We start from the raw sequence: 21,385 nt of genomic DNA, 5'->3' as shown, positions 1-21,385 counted from the left end.
GGTCCCCCTTTCACTAGACTAGACATACTCACTTCCTGCAGTTCTTCATGCTATTTTCCAGCCCTCTAATCTTCCTTGTTACTCTTTTCTGCACTCTTTCTATTCTCAGTTGGTTGCTGTTAACTTTGATGGCATCTTCTGTGGTTTTCCTTGTTTTGCAGTCCTAACTGTTTTAAAGGACATATTGCTTCATGCACTGTGCAAACCCAAGAAGACAATTAGTTCAACAACCAGGCTGAGCGTGTTGAGTGAATGCAGCTGATGCAGTGGCTCACGCTGATGTGGCTTCCCCTTGTTTGTCCCAATTTGAGTCAGCTTCTTTGCGTAACTCTGCCGCCCGCTTCTCTTTCTCCAAACATTGGAAAGGGCTACGGGGGCCGTTTCTAATTTTGCAATCTTTCTGCATTTCAGATGTCTATTGACACAGTATTTATACGATGTGACCTAATATAAGCGGACGCGGGTGGAAACATCTGTTTGCCAAAAGCTTCCTAAAATGTTGTTAACAAGTGACATTATACTGTTTCCAGCCACTGTTTATTGACATCCACATTTCTCTGGGACTGGCAAACGTTCGCATCCCCTTGTCCTATTAGATCTTTCAAACTTTGCCAAGTCTGTCCTGTTCTTGAGAATCTCTATTTGTCTACTTCTTTCACAATAAGTGTCCTTGACAGAGTGGCATCTGGAATTTATTTGGATGTCACTCTTTTGTCAATCCTTTGACTGCTAGACACTCATGCCCCTTCCCTCCTGTCTGGGATGACTCCAACAGATGTTTCCCCAGATACCTCTCCAGAGGTTAGTTAGGAGGAGGATGAACCAGTTCTGGGTACCGCAGGAGGGGAGTTGATCAGTGGCTCCGAGCAGCCGTCTGGGAGGGATTTGGCTGAAGTGCATCTGCAGCAGGACAGCCCTGAGGCTTCAGGTGGGGAAAGCACGCAGCTGCAGCCGGTCAATGATGAGGAAGAGGAACTGCCTTCTGCACCTGATCCAAGAGAAAAGGCAGGAGCAGAGAAGGTCAGCCCGACTACTCATGAGGAGAAAGCCTCGCCACTCTTGATGTGCTGCACCAGAAACTGGCTATTTAGCACAGCAGACAGGTGGAGATGATGCTGGGAATAATGTGTTCATTTCCTAGCTGTGTGTTTCCTGCTCGTTGTGATTCCATTTTCAGGGTTAACAACGTTCAGTGAACCATGGACACACAGAATGTCTTGGTGGTACCCTGGAGGTCATCTAGTCTAAGCCCCAGTGCAAAGATCCACATTTATAGTTCAGTTTTGAAGAACTACGATGAAGGAAAGAGAGGCAGCTTGATGTCGTGGCTGAAAACATCAGGCTAGAGATTGGGATACACCGAGTTCCAGTCCCGCCTCAGGCAACAAAAGCCAGCTGGATCACCTAGTGCCAGCCCCTGACTCTCAGCCCCAGGAAGGAAGCAGTGGCAAACTGCTTCTGAACTCTTGCCAAAAACGCTGCAGGGACTTGTCCACACCGATTGGAAGGCACGCAAACACACATCCTCATGAAGGGAAGGGTGGTTTCACTAAGAGAGTCGGGTCTTGAGAAGGTCATGAACTCCAGGCCAAGGTCACAAGACTCAACCAACTAGCAGTGTTCACGAGAGGGGAAACCTTTTCGTGGTTGAGTGGGCAGAGACGAGGAGGGCTGAATTGGGCAGATTGGAGGCAATTGTGAAAGGAAAAGACCCAGTCAGAGGCTGGATGTTTCCTGCTCAAAGTTCAACATGTAATCCAAACAACCGGTCAGCCTTTTATTTTTAGCTGGCTGATGTTAAGAGTTGATGTACTGAATCAGACTGGCTCGTGAAACGGATGATGATCGATGTTTTGCTTTCACTAAGGGAAGCCTTCTGCAGAGACCAGGTTGAGGAGGACTTTGGTTTCTTTCAAGTAAGCCTACACAAAAGTGGGAGGGGCAGGGGGTTCCTGGCTCAGCCCCTCCTGAGGGGTCCAGCAGGAGTTGGACAATGTGGGTCAGAATAATAGAGTAACACAGTTGGAAGGGACCTTGGAGGTCTTCTAGTCCAACCCCCTGCTCAGGCAGGAGATCCTATGCCATTTTAGATAAATGTTTGTCCAGTCTCTTCTTGGAAACTTCTAGTGTTGGAGCATCCACAACTATGGGAGGAAGGCAGATAGATATACAGATATCTGTCTGTCTGTCTGTCTGTCTGTCTGTCTGTCTATCTATCTATCTATCTATCTATCTATCTATCTATCTATCTATCTATCTATCATCTCTCTGTGTGTGTATCTATCTGTCTGTCTGTCTATCTATCTATCTATCTATCTATCTATCTATCTATCTATCTATCCCCTTTCTCTGTATCATCTATCATCTATCATATCATATCATATCTTATCTCTATCTATCTATCTATCTATCTATCTATCTATCTATCTATATCTATCTATCTATCTATCTATCTATCTATCTATCTATCTATCTATCTATCCATCCCCTTTCTCTGTATCATCTATCATATCATATATCATATCATCTATCTATCTATCTATCTATCTATCTATCTATCTATCTATCTATCTATCCCCTTTCTCTGTATCATATATCATATCATATCATATCTCTATCTACCTACCTACCTACCTACCTACCTACCTACCTCTTTCTTATCTTATCTTTATCTTTCTATATCATCATCTATTCTATCTATCTATCTATCTATCTATCTATCTATCTATCTATCTATCTATCTATCTATCTACCTATTTCTTATTTTATCTATCTTTCTATATCATCTATCATCTATTATATCTGTCTGTCTGTCTGCCTGCCTGCCTGCCTGCCTGCCTGCCTACCTACCTACCTATCTACCTACCTGTTTATCATCTCTTTCTCTAATCTATTTATGTATTTCATCTATTTGATAGAATCATAGATCTGGAAGGGACTTTGGAGGTCTTCTAGTCCAACCCCCTACTCAAGCAGGAGACCTTCTATCTAGTCCAGCCCCCTGTTCAAATAGGAGACCCTATACCAGGGGTCTTCAAACTTGGCCCTTTTATGACTTGTGGACTTCAACTCCCAGAATTCTTTAGCCAGGCATGCTGGCTGAGGAATTCTGGGAGTTGAGTCCACAAGTCATAAAAGGGCCAAGTTTGAAGACCCCTGCCCTATACCATTTCAGACAGGTGGCTGCCAAGTCTCTTCTTAAAAACTTCCACCGTTGGAGCATTCACCGCTTCTGGAGGCAGGGTGTTCCACTGATTAATTGTTCTAACTGTCAGGAAATTTCTCCTTAGTTCTAGGTTGCTTTTCTCCTTGATTTGTTAACTAATCAAGTTAATTGATTAATTAATTAGCTCAACTTGGGGTTCTCAACCTTTGTGATCCTCAGAATCCCTTTTGTCAAGAGCCTACAGTCTCTTCATTCCAGGCTGGGGAGGTGTGTGTATCACAACCCCGCAGAGGAATCTGGTGAAGCCTCAATTCTGAAACTGCCCAGCCTCCTAAACGTGCCAAAGCAAACGGGTTCCCAAACCAGTTTCACTGCTAAGACTTCTCCCAAGGAATCCTGAGAATTCTGTCTGTAGCCCTCTATTAATTCAGCGTAGGATTGCCTTGGCTTTTGGGGCTGCTGTTCTTTCTTTATTCTATTCTACTCTACTATTCTATTCTATTCTTTCTTTATTCTATTCTATTCTATTCTATTCTATTCTATTCTATTCTATTCTATTCTATTCTATTCTATTCTATTGGTTTCCCCCACCATAGAAGTCTCCCCAGAGTTTCACAGAAATCCATTTTTAAAATCTATTATGCACAATTTTTAGGCTCAGCTTTACTTCCCCTTGAAATCAACAATTCCACCATTGCACAATCACTTTCTCCAACGTTCAGCGCTTCCTTTCTTTGAGCCAAGATCAAGCTGACCTCTTGTGCTGCCTTCTACTTTTGGAAAGAGAAAGTTTCAGCAAGACGAATTAGGAATTTTCTAGAAGAACCGCACTTGGCCAAATTTTTCTCCTCTTGCCCCTTTGAACGATCTGCACGTTGCTTTTGAAAACCATCATCCACGATGTAAAAAAGATGTTGAGACTCTAGAAAGAGGGCAGAGAAGAGCAACAAAGATGATTAGGGCACTGGAGGCTAAAACATACAAGGAACGGTTGCTGGAATTGGGTATGTCTAGTTTAATGAAGAGAAGGACGAGCGGGGACAGGATAGCAATCTTCCAGTATCTCCGGGGCTGCCCCAAAGAAGAGGGAGTCAAGCTATTCTCCAAGGCGCCTGAAGGCAGGACAAGAAGCAACGGATGGAAACTAATCCAGGAGAGAAGCAACCTAGAACTAAGGAGAAACTTCCTGACAGTTAAAACAGTTAACCAGTGGAACAACCTGCCTCCAGAAGCGGTGAATGCTCCAACACTGGAAGTGTTTAAGAAGAGACTGGACAATCATTTGTCTGTAATGGTATAGGGTTTCCTGTCTGAGCAGGGGGTTGGACTAGATGACCTCCAAGGTCCCTTCCAACTTTATTATTATTATTATTATTAATAATAATAATAATAATAATAATAATTATAATGATCTCCCAGAATTCCTCAACCAGTGTGCCTGGCTGAGGAATTCTGGGAGTTAAAGTCCACAAGTCATAAAAGGGCCAAGTTTGAAGACCCCTGGTTTAAAAGCATGAAATTTTGCTCAGGATTGACAGCCAATGCACTGGGGGTTTACACAATGTACTAAGCTATTATGTCCTTGTTTGATTTTGGATTAATGTGCTGGTTGAAGCAGTCATGCTAGCTTGTAAATTGTGACATGGTTTAAATGATACCAAACAGCAATAATACGCAAACCTAGCCAATTGTAACCTCTCCAGGAAGCCATGGTTAAATAAACCATGGCTTACACAATCCAGGCTTTTACTGTCAGACTTAACTGCAGTCTTGATTAATTAATCAAATTTATTTGCCAACCATCTCACTGACAAAGCAGCTCTGGGGCGGCTTACAAAATGGTTTCAAACATGGTCTTTGGGAAGCCTTACCTAAAGATGTTGAGAACTGAACCTAAAGCCTCCTATACAGGTAGTCCTCAATTTACAACAGTTCATTTAGTGACCGTTCGGTTACAGTGCACTGAAAAAAAAATGGCTTAGGACCGTTTTTCAGAATTACAACCTTTTGGACTCTCTAAAAAGAAGGCAAAGGACCAGCTGTCTGCAAGGAGTATCAATCCTTCCATTTCCCCCACCATCTAGTCAGAGTGGAAGAAGCTTCTTGGAGGAGAAGCAAAACGTCTTCAAAGAAAGAACAAGAAAGCCTGCCTCCTGAAAAAAAAAAGCACGTTTGGGACATTTCCCCTTCCTGTTCACCAGAGGGCGCTCTTGCCCCGTTCTCCTTCCAGGCCAGCGATGGCGAACCTTTTTAGAGACCAAGTGCCCAAACTACAACCCAAAACCCACTTATTTATCTCCAGGTGCCAGGTGGCCTTACCAAGGCCTTGTAAAGTGGTATTAATACTTCACGTGATCTTGATTCTATCCCTCTGTTAATGCAGCCTAGCACTGTGTTGGCCTTTTTGGCAGCTGCAGCACTCTGCTGGCTCATATTTAAGTAATTGTCCACTAGGACTCCGAGGTCCCTCTCACAGTTACTACTATTGAGCAAGGTACACCCTATACTATATCTGTACGTTTGGTTTTTCTTGCCTAAATGTAGAACCTTATTATTATTAAATGTTAGTGTTAAAACTGCTGTTTGGCATCCTTAAATACTAGTCTTCCCTGGTCCCACCCTCAGCTAATATAAACCCTATATCCAAGGTCCCTTCCAACTTTATTACTACTACTACTATTATTACTATTATTGAGGATCATCGCACAGTCAGCCAGATGTTCAGACTGGATTTGGCATTTTGTCTACCTATCGAGTCCTTACCCAGGACCTGGGATAGGCAGATGTGGATGTTTGATGGTATTACAGGTATCGTCACAGGATGGAATCAGTTCCTAGTAAGGCCGCCTTTTGCAATTGACTAATAGCGAATTTGTCCATGCCAATGGTGTTCAAGTGGTGCTCCAGTTGTTTTGGGATTGCACCCAAGGCGCCTATGACTATTAGTACTACCCTTGCTTGCTTTTGCCACAGTCTTTCTATTTCCATTTGTAGGTCTTTGTATTTTGTTATCTTCTCCAGTTCTTTCTCTTCTATTCTGCTATCTCCAGGCACTGCCACAGCAGAATAGAAGAGAAATATTATTATTATTATTATTATTATTAAATGTTAGTGTTAAACTGCTGTTTGGCATCCTTAAATACTAGTCTTCCCTGCTCCCACCTTCAGCTAATAAACCCCATCTCCAAGGTCCCTTCCAACTTTATTACTATTACTATTATTATTAATAATAATAATTAATTATCTTCTCCCCTCGGGCGATGCCCATCTCAGCTGCCCCCCCCCCTTGCTTGGCTCACGTGCCCCGAGGCGGCTCCACCTGAGTTCTCCAGCCACGCGGGGCGGGGGCGGCTCCGCCCTCGCTGGCCGGAAGCTCCTCCCCCCGCATAAAAAGGCCGGCCGGCTGCGCGCGGGCAGCCAGATTCGTCGGGCAGCAGGTGGCGCTTGTAGGTGCGCTTCTGCTCCGCTCCGCTTTGCTCGCCCGCCCGTCCGTCCGGCTGCTGCTCCTCCGTCGCTTTTTGCGATGCTGGTGCACCTCAAGACGGCGTTCCGACAAGCCGGGAAGATGTCCCAGGGGATCTTGCCCAAGCTGGAAGCCAACGTCCTGGTCCTCGGGGCGGAGAAAGTGGGGAAATCGGGTAAGTGGCCCCCCCGCGAAAGGCGCCGGAGCTGCTCCGCGTAAAGCATCTTCCCTGAGCCGTGCGCTTCAAAACTACAACCCCTATCGTCCCCAGCCGGCGTGGAAATGGGACTGGGCCGCATTTCTTCATTGGCCCGGGGATGGTCGTCCAGCCCTTCCGTCAGAATAGAGCTGGCAAAGGGAGCTTGGAGGTCTTCTAGTCCAGCCCCCCTGCTCAAGCAGGAGAACCGTCCTTAGACCGTTTGCTTAAAATGGGATGGGGACCTGCAACTTCTGGTGGCAAGCCGTTCCAGTGGTTAATTGTCCTCACTGTTAGGAAGTGTCTCCTTAATTCCAAGGTTGCTTCTCTCCTTGGTTGAGTTGGAAGGGACCTTGGAGGCCGTCTAGTCCAACCCCCTGCTCAGGCAGGAAACCCTATATACCATTTCAGACAGCCTCTTCTTAAAAACTTCTAGCGTTGGAGCATTCACCGCTTCTGGAGGCAGGTTGTTCCACTGGTTAATTGTTCTAACTGTCAGGAAGATTCTCCTTAATTCCAGGTTGCTTCTCTCCTGGATTAGTTTCCATTTGTTGCTTCTTGCCTTAGTCTTCTGGTGCTTTGGAGAATAGGTTGACCCCCCTCCTTCTTTGTGGCAGCCCCTCAAATACTGGAAGAGTTGCTATCATGTCACCCCCTCGTCCTTTTTTCCCCCTAGACTGGCCATACCTAAGTCCTGCAACCGTTCTTCATATATAGTTTGCAATAAAGGCGAATATCTGTAGTTTGGGTGTAGGACAGTGGTTCTCCACCTGTGGGTCGGGACCCCATTTGGGGTCGAACGACCATTTCGCGGGGGTCGCCAAACAATGCAGTCCGCCATTTTTTCCCCCTTTTCCTTAGCTGTGCTACTCCCTTTTATTTTATTGGCTTTTGAAAGCCAATAGAATAGACGCTCTTGAATAGAGTCTAATTCTATTGGCTTTCCAAAGCCAATAGGAATTGTCCAGGCTGTCTCTGCCCTGCTGAGCCCGCCAAAAGTCCCATTCTGCAAACGGTGCTGCACCCGTTGAGTAGTCCTCGACTTACGACCGGTTGAGTAGTCCTCGACTTACAACCGGTTGGGGGTCGCGGCATTAAAAAGGTTGAGAACCACTGGTATAGGAGGAGGATATAAACAGAACAGCACATCAGACACCCCCTAAACTCCGCTGAAGATGTTATCTAGCTTGGGAACGGAACCAGCCCACAAGCTCGGAGAACGAATCTTCACCCTCATAGGTTTTTGTCTCCAGGCCGTTAATCATCCTAGTTGCTCTTCTCTGCACTTTTTTTTTTTTTAAGCCTCAACATCTTTTTTGTAACGTGGTGATCAAAACTGGATGAAGGATTCCAGGTGTGACTTTATCAAGGCTTTATAAAGCGGTACTAATACTTCACGTGATTTTGATTCTATGCCTCTGTTTATAACAACCAAGGATTGGTTCTATAAACCCTGACTTGGGGGGGGGGGAGCGCTTGGATGCCAAGGTTGTCTCTCGGTGGGCTGCAGCCCCCCGCAGGAGGGCCGGGCATCCTTACAGGCTTGGGGTATGTGGGGGCCAAATCAGAGTAAAGGCTGTCCCGAATGCCTCATTGGAGTCCCTTGGAATATAGCTGAGAGGAGAGAAATGAGCAAGATTTTTGCCACTAGAATAAGCCCCAAATTACAACAGTTCATTTAGTGACCGTTCAAAGTTACAACCGCACTGCAAAAAAAGTGAGTTATGACCCTTTTCACTTACAACTGTCACATGATCAAAATTCAGATGCTTGGCAACTGACTCGTATTTATGACGGGCCATATGATCCCATTTTGGGACCATAATAATAATAATAATAATAATAATAATAATAATAATAATAATAATAATAATATAATAAAGTTGGAAGGGACCTTGGAGGTCATCTAGTCCAACCCCCTGCTCAGGCAGGAAACCCTATACCAGTTCAGACAAATGGCCGTCCTGTCTCTTCTTAAAAACTTCCAGTGTTGGAGTATTTACAGCTTCTGGAGGCAGGTTGTTCCACTGGTTAATTGTTCTCACTGTCAGGAAGTTTCTCCTTAGTTCTAGGTTGCTTCTCTCCTTGATTAGTTTCCATCCACAGCTTCTTGTCCTGCCTTCAGGCGCTTTGGAGAACAGAAAAGAGTTGGAAGGGACCTTGGAGGTCATCTAGTCCAACCCCCTGCCCAGGCAGGAAACCCTATATCCTTTCGGACAAATGGCTGTCCAGTCTCTTCTTGAAAACTTCCAGTGTTGGAGCATTCACCGCTTCTGGAGGCAAGGAGTTCCACTGGTTAATTGTTCTCCCCTTTCAGGAAGTTTTTCCTTAGTTCTAGGTTGCTTCTCTCCTTGATCCGTTTCCATCAAAGTCAATGGGGAAGCCAGGTTCACTTAACAATCCTATTAACGACCGCAGTGATTGGCATAACAGTTGCGGCAAGCAAGGTCATAGAATGGGGCAAAATTCACTGAACAAACGTCTCACTGAACCACAGTTGGGCTCAGTTACGGTCGTAAGTCGAAGACTAGCTGTATTCCATGGCTGGTCAGTTTTAAAAAAAACTGCTTTTTTTCCGCCACTCCGATCCTTTGTGTAAGTGGCTGGAGACAGAGGGAGCGTTTGGGGTTTTCCAGGAAAGCACCAGTTTCCTGAAAAATTGGCTCCATGTTAAAACTGGCTGCCAGGTGAGAGACTTGAGCTACATATTAGATTTCTCAGTTCTGGTCTGTTACCTACTCAAGGGTTACCTGGGTGATTTGTTTCAGGCAAGATTTCCTGAGGTCGAGAGGTAAGAGACCTGTGGGGAATCGAACTAAATTAGGCAATGAAAGCCTTCCGAACCCCATGCTGGTTAAAATGCTGGTTCTGAGTCATTCTGCTGGGGCGTCCATGAATGGATGCCTCATTGCACTAAGAAAAAAAAAAAGATACACTCTACTTTTTCATAGGCTCTTACAGAAATTTGGTGAGGGGTACCTGGGGTAGAGACAGGCTCCAATTAAAGCCTTTGAGGTAAAGGGTTTTATTCCAACAAGTTTCAACAACTAAGATGATCCAAGGCCTGGAGACTAAAACATACGAAGAACGGCTGCAGGACTTGGGTTTGGCTAGTCTAAAGAAAAGAAGAAATAGGGGAGACATGATAGCAGCGTTCCAGCATTTGAGGGGCTGCCACAAAGAAGAGGGAGTCAGGTTGTTCATCAAAGCACCAAAGGGCAGGACGAGAAACAATGGTTGGAAACTGATCAAAGAGAGAAGCAACCTGGAATTAAGGAGAAACTTCCTGACAGTGAGGACAATTAATCAGTGGAACAACTTGCCACCAGAAGTTTTGGGTGCTCCGTCACTGGAGGTTTTTAAGAAGAGGCTAGAATCTCAGGGGTGGGCCACCTTGGCTCTTTTATGACTTGTGGACTTCAACTCCCAGAATTCCTGAGTCAGAATGGGGGAACTATGGCCCCCTCATGACTCGTGGACTAACTCCCAGAATTCCTGAGTCAGAATGAGGGAACTATGGCCCCCTCATGACTCGTGGACTTCAACTCCCAGAATTCCTGAGTCAGAATGGGGGAACTATGGCCCCCTCATGACTCGTGGACTTCAACTCCCAGAATTCCTGAGCCAACATGGCTCAGCTTGGAAACCTCTCCCTTTCCCCTCAGCGTGGCTGGCTCAGGAATTCTGGGAGCTGAAGTCCACGAGTCATCAAAGAGCCAAGGTGGCCTACCCCTATTCTAGTCCAACCCCCTACTCAAACAGGAGACCCTATACCAGGGGTAGGCAACCTTGGCTCTTTTATGACTCGTGGACTTCAACTCCCAGAATTCCTCAGTCAGCCATGCTGAGGAGAAATGGAGAGGTTTCCAAGCTGACTCAGGAATTCTGGGAGTTGAAGTCCATGAGTCATAAAAGAGCCAAGGTTGCCTACCCCTGGGCTAGATAGTCACTTATCTGAAATGGTATAGGTTTTCCTGCTTGAGCAGGGGGCTGGACTAGAAGACCTCCAAGGTCCCTTCCAGCTCTATTCTAAGTTGGAACACTGGAGGGGTGTGTGGAGGGATTTTGTTTATTAATACAGCGAGTCATTTAGTGACCGTTCAAAGTTACAATGGCACTGAAAAAAAAGTGACTTTATGACCATTTTTCACCGTTACCACTTTTGCAGCATCCCCAGGGTCATGTGATCAAAATTCAGACAGTTGGCTTGTTTATCATTGTCGTGACGGTTGCAGTCACGTGATCCCCTCTTGCGACCTTCCGACAAGCGATGGGGAAGCCAGATTCCACTTAACGACCGTGTTACTAACCTAACAACGGCCATGATTCGCTTAACAGCTCTGGCAAGGAAGGTCGTAGAATGGGGCAAAATGTACTTAACAAATGTCTCACTGAACCACAGAAATGTTGGGCTCAGTTGTGGTCGTAAGTCGAGGACTACATGTACTTTACTGAAGCTTAGATGGTGGCAGAAGTAGCGCAAGGCGAATCTCAGGTTTTCCCACGCAAACAACACAAAGGACAGGTGCTTGGCTAGGTGAAGCTTCTCATAATGAGCCGAGGTGGCGCAGCAGTTAGAGTGCAGTACTGCAGGCCACTTTAGCTGACTGTGTTCAGCAGGTCAGCGGTTCAAATCTCACCGGCTCAAGGTTGACTCAGCCTTCCATCCTTCCGGGGTAGGTCAAATGAGGACCCAGATTGTTGGGGGCAATGTAAATATATATATATAGACATTGCTTACTGGTGTACACTGCTTAGAGAGTGCTTGCACTTAAAGCGGTATATAAGTCTCATAAATAAATAAAATAAATAAATAAGGCTCAGCTGGGCTTCCATCCCCCCCCCCTTCTTCCTTACAGTCCAGTCTTTCCCTCCCCCCTGTCTCTCCGTTGCTAATGTCAGGCTGTCACTCGGTGAAGCTTGGCTAGGAGAAATGCAGCCGTGACACCAGCTTCCTCTTTCGTTCCAGCTTTAACTGTCCGGTTTCTGACCCGGAGGTTCATCGGTGAATATGGGAACATTGGTAAGTGAGTCTCTTCTTTCCTGCGGTCCCTCTCCATTCTTTCTCATTTCCTTCCCTTCTTCATCTGCTCTCCTCCCTCCCTTCGTCACACGCTATTTTTATTTCTTACCTCCAGAATCCATTTATAATCATCACATGAAGGTGGCCGGGCAGAGAGCTTCATTCAGTATCTGGGACTCGGCCTGCCCACAGGTAAGCATCCTTTCCCCATTTGCAGATGATGTACGCATCCAGTTTTGGTCACCACGATGTAAAAAAGATGCTGAGACTCTAGAAAGAGCGCAGAGAAGAGCAACACAGATGATCAGGGGACTGGAGGCTCAAACATATAAGGAACGGTTGCTGGAATTGGGGATGTATAGTTTAACGAAGAGAAGGACGAGGGGGGACAGGATAGCAGTGTTGCAGTATCTCGGGCTGCCCCAAAGAAGAGGGAGTCAAGCTATTCTGCAATACTGCAATACTGTATTCTAACCATTGCGCCACCATGGCAAATTAGAATATAGAATGTAGAATATAGAACATAGAACAGAATAGAATAGATGGAATGGAATGCAGAAATAATTAGAATGGAATGGAAAATAGACTAGAATAGACTAGACTAGACTAGACTAGACTAGAATAGAATAGAATAGAATAGAATAATATGGAGTGGAGTGGAATGGAATGGAATGGAATAGAATAGAATAGAATAATATGGAGTGGAGTGGAATGGAACAGAATAGAATAGAATGGAATGGAATGGAATGGAACGGAATGGAATAATATGGAGTGGAATGGAGTGGAGTGGAATGGAATGGAATGGAATAGAATAGAATAATATGGAATGGAGTGGAGTGGCATGGAATAGAATAGAATAGAATAGAATAGAATAGAATAGAATAGAATAGAATAGAATAGAATAGAATATATGGGATGGGATGGAATAGAATATAGAATAGCAATAATAGCAAAAGCAACAGCACTTAGACTTATACACCGCTTTCACAGTGCTTTACAGCCCTCTCTAAGCGGTTTACAGAGTCAGCTTCTTACCCCCAACATTCTGGGTCCTCATTTTACTGACCTCAGAAGGACAGAAAGCTGAGTCAACCTTGAGCCGGATTCGAATTGCCAAACAGCTGGCAGCCGGCAGCCAGCAGAAGTAACCTGCTGTGCTGCATTCCAACCACTGTGCCATTAACGGCGGATTAAGGGCTGCTGCTTTGCTTATCTCAACTCTAGCAAATCCTTCTTTGACTCTCCGTAGGTGGCCAGCCTCCAAAGCTGCCTGAACGAGAAACAGCTGCACTGGGCTGATGGTTTCATTATCGTCTACAGTATCTGCGATCGGGCCAGTTTCGCTTTTGCCCGTCATCAGCTCCACTGGCTCCGACGTTCAAAGAGAAGAAACGGGACACGGAGGGCGCCCATCGTTCTGGTGGGCAACAAGCGGGACTTGCAGCACCAGCGGGCTGTCTCCAGCGAGGAAGGTCGCCTTTTGGCCCTGTCCACCAACTCTGGCTTTTTCGAAATTTCGACGGCCGAGACCTACCATGGCTCCCTGGTGGTCTTCAACGAACTTCTTAACCTGGTCCAGGACTCAAAGAGGTTCACTAAGAAGACGGTGGGCATCCGGGAGATTGTCCGCAGCGTGTCAGCCATCTTTGAGCGAAGAAGGGCTGACTGAAGCTTGGCTGGGGAAAATTAAGAGCAGGCGTTGAAACAGAAGCCATTGAGGGTGGCTCTTGACCTGAACAAGCGATTCCTTCTCGCGGAACATCAGATTAAAAAAAAAAAAAAATTACAGAAGGAAGCAAGGAAACATGTACATGATGTACTTGGTTCTGGGCACAGCTTGAAATGTTCTTTCTGATTACCATGGGAAACAGGGAGAAATAGTAAATCTTTCTATCCTAACAGGACAATCGTCTCTAGCAATTCACAGGCTTCCATTTCTAAGACAAAGTTATCAGCACATGTTGCTCGGACTTTGCGTGTGGAACAGGGACAAACCTAGATGTTCTGGAGGAGAAGCAAAGATCCTTGGGCTTTAATAACCTGGCATCTATACAGAATACCAGGATTTGAAGGGATCTTAGAGGTCTTCTAGTCCAACCACCTGCTTAGGCAGGAACGACTATACCGTTGCAGACAATCTCTTCTTACAAACGTCCAGTGTTGGAGCACCCACAACTTCTGGAGGCAAGTCGTCCCACTGATTAATTGTTCTAACTGTCAGGAAGTTTCTCCTTAGTTCTAGGTTGCTTCTCTCCTTGACTAGTTTCCATCCATTGCTTCTTGTCCTGCCTTCAGGCGCTTTGGAGAATAGCTTGACTCCCTCTTCTTTGGGGGCAGCCCCTGAGATATTGGAAGGCTGCTATCATGTCCCCCCTCGTCCTTCTCTTCGTTAAACTAGACATACCCAATTCTAGCATCCGTTCCTTATATGTTTTAGTCTCCAGCCCCCTGATCATCTTTGTTGCTCTTCTCCACACTCTTTCTAGAGTCTCAACAACTTTTTTAATAATATGCTGACCAAAACTGGATGCAGTATTCCAAGTGTGGCCTTACCAAGGCATTGTAAAGTGGTATTAATACTTCACGTGATCTTGATTCTATCCCTCTGTTAATGCTGCCTAGAACTGTGTTGGCTTTTTGTGCAGCTGCAGCACACGGCTGGCTCCTATTTAAGGGATTGTCCACTAGGACTCTGAGATCCCTCTCATAGTTGCTACTATTGAGCCAGGGAACACCTATACTGGACCGGTGCATTTAGGTTTTTCTTACCTAAATGTAGAACCTTACTTTTTTCACCACTGAATTTCATTTTGTTAGATAGCGCCCAATGTTCGAGTCTGTCCAGATCCTCCTGTATCTTAAGCCTGTAACTTCTGGAGTGTTGGCTATTCCTGCCAGCTTGGTGGTCTGCAAATTTGATGAGTTCCCCTTCCATGCCCTCAACCCAAGGCTACAGTTTGCAGATCCAAGAATGCACGCAGAGATGCAGATATTTATGCATAGCACTTTCACTTTGCAGCCAAATGATTTATTTTTTATTTTTGTAAATGGAGCAATTCCGTTTTGTTTTTTTCTCCCTCTCCTAAACATGAATACATTTCTGAAGTCTTTTGGAGACTCTGCGGGGACCGAAGAAATGATTAGGTTTGTTGGGAAGAAAATAAGAGATCAGACTTCAGGGCAAAAAATGTACTGTACTCGCCAGCGCGCGACTCAGTCTTTTCGCCCAGCATGCCTTCTTCAATTAAGTTCTCCGATCAGAAAGCAAGGGGCTTTTCGTTCTTTGGGAAGCTATGCACCACACTAAGCTCATTTTCCCATCTCAGTGGCACGCTGCATAATTCCCTTTTTAAAAGAGGTACAGTGTAGGAGGCAAGGCAGAATGGGTGACGTGTTTTCTTCTGTTCTTACCATATGTTTGTTTAAAACTTTGGAATTTAGAGACAAGCTGTCAACTAGGTCTGATCTAAGTATTTTTTTTAAAAAAATACCATTTATGGAGAGGATGCAATCGGCCATGTTCATCAGGGGATCGTTATTGGACTTTATTCCTTTAAATTGCAGCCACCCCAATTGCTGTAACAAGCTGCTTTTTTAACAACACAGAATGTGCCTGTATCGTTGCCTTGATGTATTTAGAAGCTGGTTCACATATTGTTCTATTACAGGTAGTCCTTCACTTATGACCACAAAGGAGCTCAACATTTCTGTTGTTAAATGAGACATTTGTTAAGTGGGTTTTGCCCCACTTTACAACCTTTCTTGTCACAGTTGTTAAGCGAATCACTGCAGTCGTTAAGTGAATGTGGCTTCCCCATTGACTTTATTTCTTAGGTCACAAAAGGGGATCACATGACCTTGGGACACAGCAACTGTCATAAATGTGAGTCAGTTGCCAAGCACCCAAATTTTGATCATATAATCATGGGGATGCGGCGAAGGTCGTAACTGTGAAAAATGGTCATAAGTCCCTTTTTTCAATGCTGCTGTCACTTTTGAACAGTCACTAAATGAACTGTTGTAAGTTGAGGACTACCAGTACAGTATTTCCTTTGCGGTTGGCCTAGTGTTGTGCAATTCCCAAACACGGTGGTATGAAAATCGTTGTTTGTAAACTAGTATGAATGAGGCAAACTCTGGTTTCTTCAACAACAGCGATTAAAAACAAATTATGGTTTTGTGTTGACAGCTGATTTGAATGCCTGCTTTAATTATTTCTTGTTCAAGGGAATACAGCCAACCACTCTCCATCTGCACGAAACATTCCAGATGGGCAGAATTGGAATTTGCAAGATAAGATGACAGGTGATGCTGCCTATGCGATTTCCTAATCACTTAATTTTAGAAATCAGCCCAGGATTGGAAATATAGCATCCTAAATAGCTCCAGATTTTTTTTCCTGATTTGTCCTAGAAGAATAGAATAGAATAGAATAGGATAGGATAGGATAGGATAGGATAGGATAGGATAGGATAGGATAGGATAAGGATAAGAATGGAATAGGATAGGATAGGATAGAATAAGGATATACAGTAATAGAATAGGATAGGATGGGATAGGATAGGATAGGATAGAACAGACAGAACAGAACAGAACAGAATAGAATAATAATAGAATAAACTAGGAATGGAATGGAATAGAATTAGAATAGATGGAATGGAAATAAGAATAGAATAGGATAAGATAAGAATAGAATAGGAAGTAGAATAGAAAAGAATAGAAAGGAACAGAATAGAATAGAATAGAATAGAAGTATTAGAATTATTAGAATTAGAATTATTAGAATTAGAAATTAAAATAGAATTAGAATAGACCTTGGAAGTCTTCTAGTCCAACCCCCTGCTCAAGCAGGAGACTCCATACCATTTCAGACAGATGATTGTCCATTCTCTTCTTTAAAACCTCCAATGATGAAGCACCCACAACTTCTGGTGGCAAGCCGTTCCACTGGTTCATTGTCCTCATTGCTTGGAAGTTTCTCCTTAATTCCAGGTTGCTTCTCTGTTTGATTAGTTTCCATCCATTGTTTCTTGTCCTACCTTCAGATGATTTGGAAAATAAATTAACCCCCCTCTTTTTTGTGGCAGCCCCTTAAATATTGCAACAATTGCTATCATGTCCCCCCTTGTTCTTTTTTAATCTAGGCTAGCCATACCCAAATCCTGCAACCGTTCTTTGTATGTTTTTGTCTCCAGGCCTTCAACCACCTTCATTGCTCTTCTCTGCACTTTTCCCAAAGTCTCAACATCTTTTTTGTAACGTGACCGAAACTGGATGCCGTATTCTAGATGTGGCCTGGACCACCATAGGTCCAGAATGGTATAAGGTTTCCCGCTCGAGCAAGGGGTTGGACTAGAAGACCTCCAAGGTCCTTTCCCAACCCCATTCTTCTATGTTCTCTACGTTATATAGTAAATATGCAAGTACATAGGTTAGAGGGCCTCAATTGTCTCCCAGGGTAACGAAGGTAGGCATGGTTGCAAATTTTGCTCGTGCCAAATTGAGCAAGAAAATTGGTGTGAAAAGCCCACGGCGAAGGCTGGCCGAGGGGATTAGAAGGAACTGTGTGGGCTCCCACAGGGCTGCTGCACACAAGGGGTGGGCATCTGAGTCTGGTACATTTCCATCCAGCAGAAGGAAAAGTACTCACGAGCTGCATGCGGCTGCTGGAAACATTTGAAGAGCCTAAGGAATTCATTCGTGGCCCAAAAAAACCCCGAGGGGGAACGGGGGTGGCATCTATCCGTGCTGGATAAGTGGCTCCTGCAGTTTCACAGCCAACAACAAGAACAGCCTAACAATCTCAGATTAAAGTCACTTAGCGGAAGTGAGAGGCTGATCCTGTGCTGTCACCCCTTTTTAAATGCAAAGAAGAGGCAATAACGCTTCTCGGAGAAGCCTATCTATTCATCTTTCTGTCTGTCTGTCTGTCTGTCTGTCTGTCTGTCTGTCTGTCTGTCTGTCTATCTATCTATCTATCTATCTATCTATCTATCTATCTATCTATCTATCTATCTATCTATCTATCTACCGTATATGCTGGCATACAAGGCGACCCGGCGTATAAGACGACCCCCGTCTTTATCGCCGGGCTGCATTCCTAGAATGTCGTCTTATACGCCGGAAACTACCAGTATTTCCGGCGTATAAGACGACTCGGCATATAAGACGACCCCTGTCTTTGGCGCCGATTTCAGCGCTCGTGGAAGTCGCCTTATACGCCAGCATTTACGGTATCTATCCATCCATCCATCTGTGTCTATCCATATCTATCTATCTATCTATCTATCTATCTATCTATCTATCTATCTATCTATCTCCTATCTATCCATCTATCCGTCTATCTCCTATCTATCTACGGTATCCATCTATCTATCTATCTATCTATCTATCTATCTATCTATCTATCTATCTATCTCTATCTATCTATCTATCTATCTATCTATCTATCTATCTATCTATCTATCTATCTATCTATCCATCCATCTATCCGTGTCTGTCTGTCTGTCTGTCTGTCTGTCTATCCATCTATCTCCTATCTATCTATCTATCTATCTATCTATCTATCTATCTATCTATCTATCTATCTATCTATCTATCTATCTATCTATCTATCTATCCATCCATCCATCTATCCCTGTTTTGCCATCCTCAGTGCCCTATTAGAAATGAAACTTGAGTTCCTGGAACTAACTTATATTCCCAACAGCTCCTTTTCTGGCTGCTTTGAGCTTTCAGCAAAGTAAAGAAATGAAAGAATTAAAATAAGCCACTCCAGGACTTATTTTCCAAATGCTACAGCATCAGCCAGCACCTCCGAAATGCGCAGTTATAAACACACACACACACACACACACACACACACACACACACACACACAGAGAGAGAGAGAGAGAGAGAGAGAGAGAGAGAGAGAGAGAGAGAGAGAGAGAGAGAGACACACCCTTGCATTCAACAGGGAATTCCTACACTAGTTGAACTTCTTCTTGCAAGTTTACTAGCCCACTCCATAGTCAAGGTTTTTGGGGAGTTTCAAGGGGCTACATAAAAAAAAAACACCATTTTATTATTGATAAGATTAACACATAAAACGTTTATTAATGAGATGATTTTGCCAAGGACATGATCAGGATTTGAACTCAGAACCACATAAAGCAGGAGCCCCCTTGGAAGACGATATAATAACATGTTGATTAATAAAAGAATGATCGGATTCCTTTGCTGGAGCCTAGCCTTCCACACGGGATAGTAGCCAGTTCGATGCACCGTGCAAGCCTCCCAAACACGTGTGAATCAGTCACAAAGAGAGGAGGCTCATGTGAATCCGACCTCTGGCTTTTCGGGTTCATGAAAAAGCTAATAAAAAGGGACGAAAAAGAAGTGCAGCGCACCACTTTTCTTTGGCCACGGGATGGCAGCATTGCTCCATGGTTGGGAAAGGAAGGCGGAAAACACCCGTTTAAAGTAAAAGAATTAATTCAGGGGCCTTCCAATTTGGCCATTTTATGACTTATGGACTTCAACTCCCAGAATTCCTCAGCCAGCAGCATGCGTGGCCGAGGAATTCTGGGAGTTGAAGTCCACAAGTCATTAAAGGGCCAAGTTGGAAGACCCCTGAATTAAATAAAAGTTTAAACTGATTAAAAGAATATTACACACTTGTGCAAAATAATCTTTTATTTGTTGCAACACACAAAATGTCCTGATGTGATAGCAATGAATTCAGGGGGCAGATGGACTGCGTGAAAATCCAAATAGGCATGCGCAGATAGGAGAGGATAAAGGGGAGGAGCCAGACCCCCGAAATGGGCGGGTGGAACATATATTAAAAAAATTATCTTTTAAAAAAAGTCGAGGAGCTCCATCCGCCGTCGTTCTGGCTCCGCCCACTCGCTTAGACCCTCCCCTTCGGCTTGCATTCAACAGGGAATTTCTTCCATAGTTGAATTTCTGCCTGCAAGTTCACTAGCCCACTCCATGGTCAAGCTTGGGGGGGGGGGTTTGCTGTCCCAGGGCATATTTTAAAAAGTCATTTTATTATTCATAACGTTAACACATAAAACGTTTATTTTATAATCAGCTGAACTTGCCAAGGACGTGATCAGGATTCGAACTCAGAGCCAGGTAAAGCAGGGGCCCTGGTGAGAAGAAATAACAAAATATTAATAAAATAACAAAATTCCTTTCCTGGAGCCTAGCCTTCCACACGGGATAGTAGCATCGTGCACCGTGCGAGCCCCCCCCCCAAACACGTGTGAATCAGTCGTTAGGCAGGAAGGCTCGTGTGAATCCGATCTCCGGCCTTTCGGGTTCATGAAAAAAAAGCTAAGAAAAAGGAACGAAAAAGAAGCGCCCTGCACGACTTTTCCTTGGCCACGAGATGGCAGCATTGCTCCACGGTTGGGAGAGGAAGGCGGAAAACACGCGTTCCCCTTTCAAAAAAAGAATAAAATAAATAAAAGTTTTAACTCATTAGGCCCAAGCTGGGCATTTGTGCAAAAGGATCTATGGTGGTTGCAACCCACAAATGCCTCCATGCGCGATTGCGTTGAATTCAGATTGTATTGCTAATATATTATTTCCCTTCTGACTGCTTTGTTTCTTGCTATTGGGCTTCTGATCACCTCCGCAGGAGACGGAGCTTGGCTGACCACGTTCAGTTCAAAAACGGCTGCGGGTTTATTCCTGGATAGAAGGCACTACACACACACACAACGTCGCAACCGCCAAATCTTCCCTCACCTGCGCAGCTTCGGCCCACCTGGCCGTGATGAAGCGCCTCGCGCGCCGCGCGTTGCTTGCTCCCCGCCGTTTCCATGGCAACCGCCCCGGGAGCCGCGGCCGAGCCCGGATTGCGAGGTTGGGGGGGGGGAGGTGAGGAAACAGCGGCGCGTGCCCACTCATTGTGTGCGCGTGCGCACGAGCGCGAGCGCGCCCCCTTCCCCGCCCAGCGCCACCCAAGGACCTCCTGGCGAGTTTCTTCTCCGCGGCCCGCGATTGGCTGCTCCGAAAACCCGTCGCTCGGATTGGCTGAGAGGCCTCCCTTCTCTCCGAGAGGCGGGGGCATTTAAAAAGTCGGCGGGCTCCTCAAGGGCTGAGTGGAAAAAGAAAAGCGAGCGCGCTGCTTAGGCAGCAGACGCCGCTCACCGCGTCTCTTTTTCCTCAAAAAAGACGATGCTGCGGGGCGCCGGGGGGCAAAAATGTCTCTCTCCTCCGGCGCTCCCGCGGCCGAAGCCCTCGAGCTCGAGGCCGGGCAGGGCCTTTTGAGCTTTTGAGGTAATTCTGAGATTTTCCTACGTTGTAAGATACGGAGGGGAGCGTGAGTTCTTTAGCTAATGAATAGCCTAGTCTCGCGGAGTAAGAGTAAATTACTTGTGGTAATTTTAACCGCGGCGTGTATTCTTAGGAGTTAAACGGGCAGCGGTGGCTGAGGTAATATCTCAACGGTGTGTTATTTAAAAGGACGCCGATACCACAGGTCACTAAAGATAGTCTTTCCCTTAGGGAATAATGCAATTCTAGTCCAGGTGAATAAGA

At 45.1% G+C, this 21,385-nt stretch overlaps 2 protein-coding genes and 1 long non-coding RNA gene across 5 annotated transcripts in view; 1 reads left to right on the top strand and 2 right to left on the bottom strand.

The window, feature by feature from the left end:
* LOC120314888 (toll-like receptor 2) overlaps window positions 1-13,054 on the bottom strand; it is a 28,072-nt gene extending 15,018 nt beyond the window's left edge. Inside the window, exons 1-3 of one of the 3 annotated variants that reach the window (XR_005558560.1) lie at window positions 12,915-13,054; window positions 11,958-12,118; window positions 3,282-4,088 (exon numbers count right to left, since the gene is read on the bottom strand). The gene's annotated coding sequence lies outside the window, so the exon portion shown is untranslated. Of the gene's footprint in view, window positions 1-3,281; window positions 4,089-11,957; window positions 12,119-12,883 lie in introns of those variants that run through there. The other 2 variants (XM_039358429.1, XM_039358430.1) reach the window with 2 other exon arrangements.
* On the top strand, window positions 6,598-14,037 carry LOC120314892 (ras-related and estrogen-regulated growth inhibitor-like protein). Its single transcript, XM_039358438.1, has 4 exons — window positions 6,598-6,804; window positions 11,795-11,848; window positions 11,964-12,040; window positions 13,098-14,037. The coding sequence occupies exons 1-4, from the start codon at window positions 6,690-6,692 to the stop codon at window positions 13,515-13,517; spliced, it is 666 nt and encodes a 221-aa protein (XP_039214372.1). The 5' UTR covers window positions 6,598-6,689; the 3' UTR covers window positions 13,518-14,037.
* Window positions 14,038-19,892: 5,855 nt separating this feature from the next.
* On the bottom strand, window positions 19,893-20,733 carry LOC120314952. Its single transcript, XR_005558571.1, has 2 exons — window positions 20,591-20,733; window positions 19,893-19,986 (listed from the first exon to the last, which is right to left on the bottom strand). It is a non-coding gene; the product is annotated as an uncharacterized LOC120314952 (long non-coding RNA).
* Between the last annotated feature and the right edge of the window lie 652 nt (window positions 20,734-21,385).

The sequence above is a fragment of the Crotalus tigris genome, unplaced genomic scaffold (assembly GCF_016545835.1).
Source record: "Crotalus tigris isolate CLP2741 ecotype Arizona unplaced genomic scaffold, ASM1654583v1 scf7180000019021.11574027:1482141, whole genome shotgun sequence".
NCBI lineage: Eukaryota > Metazoa > Chordata > Lepidosauria > Squamata > Viperidae > Crotalus > Crotalus tigris.
The sequence above is the reverse complement of the archived record's forward strand: the minus strand, read 5'-3'. Positions and strand labels throughout refer to the sequence as shown.

Excerpts from the sequence above, each read along its gene's own strand:
- LOC120314892 (XM_039358438.1), top strand. The coding sequence starts at position 6,690 with ATGCTGGTGCACCTCAAGACGGCGTTCCGACAAGCCGGGAAGATGTCC. Across the intron at positions 6,805-11,794 it reads GGAGAAAGTGGGGAAATCGG|CTTTAACTGTCCGGTTTCTG; the intron begins GTAAGTGGCCCC and ends CTTTCGTTCCAG. Across the intron at positions 12,041-13,097 it reads GGGACTCGGCCTGCCCACAG|GTGGCCAGCCTCCAAAGCTG; the intron begins GTAAGCATCCTT and ends GACTCTCCGTAG.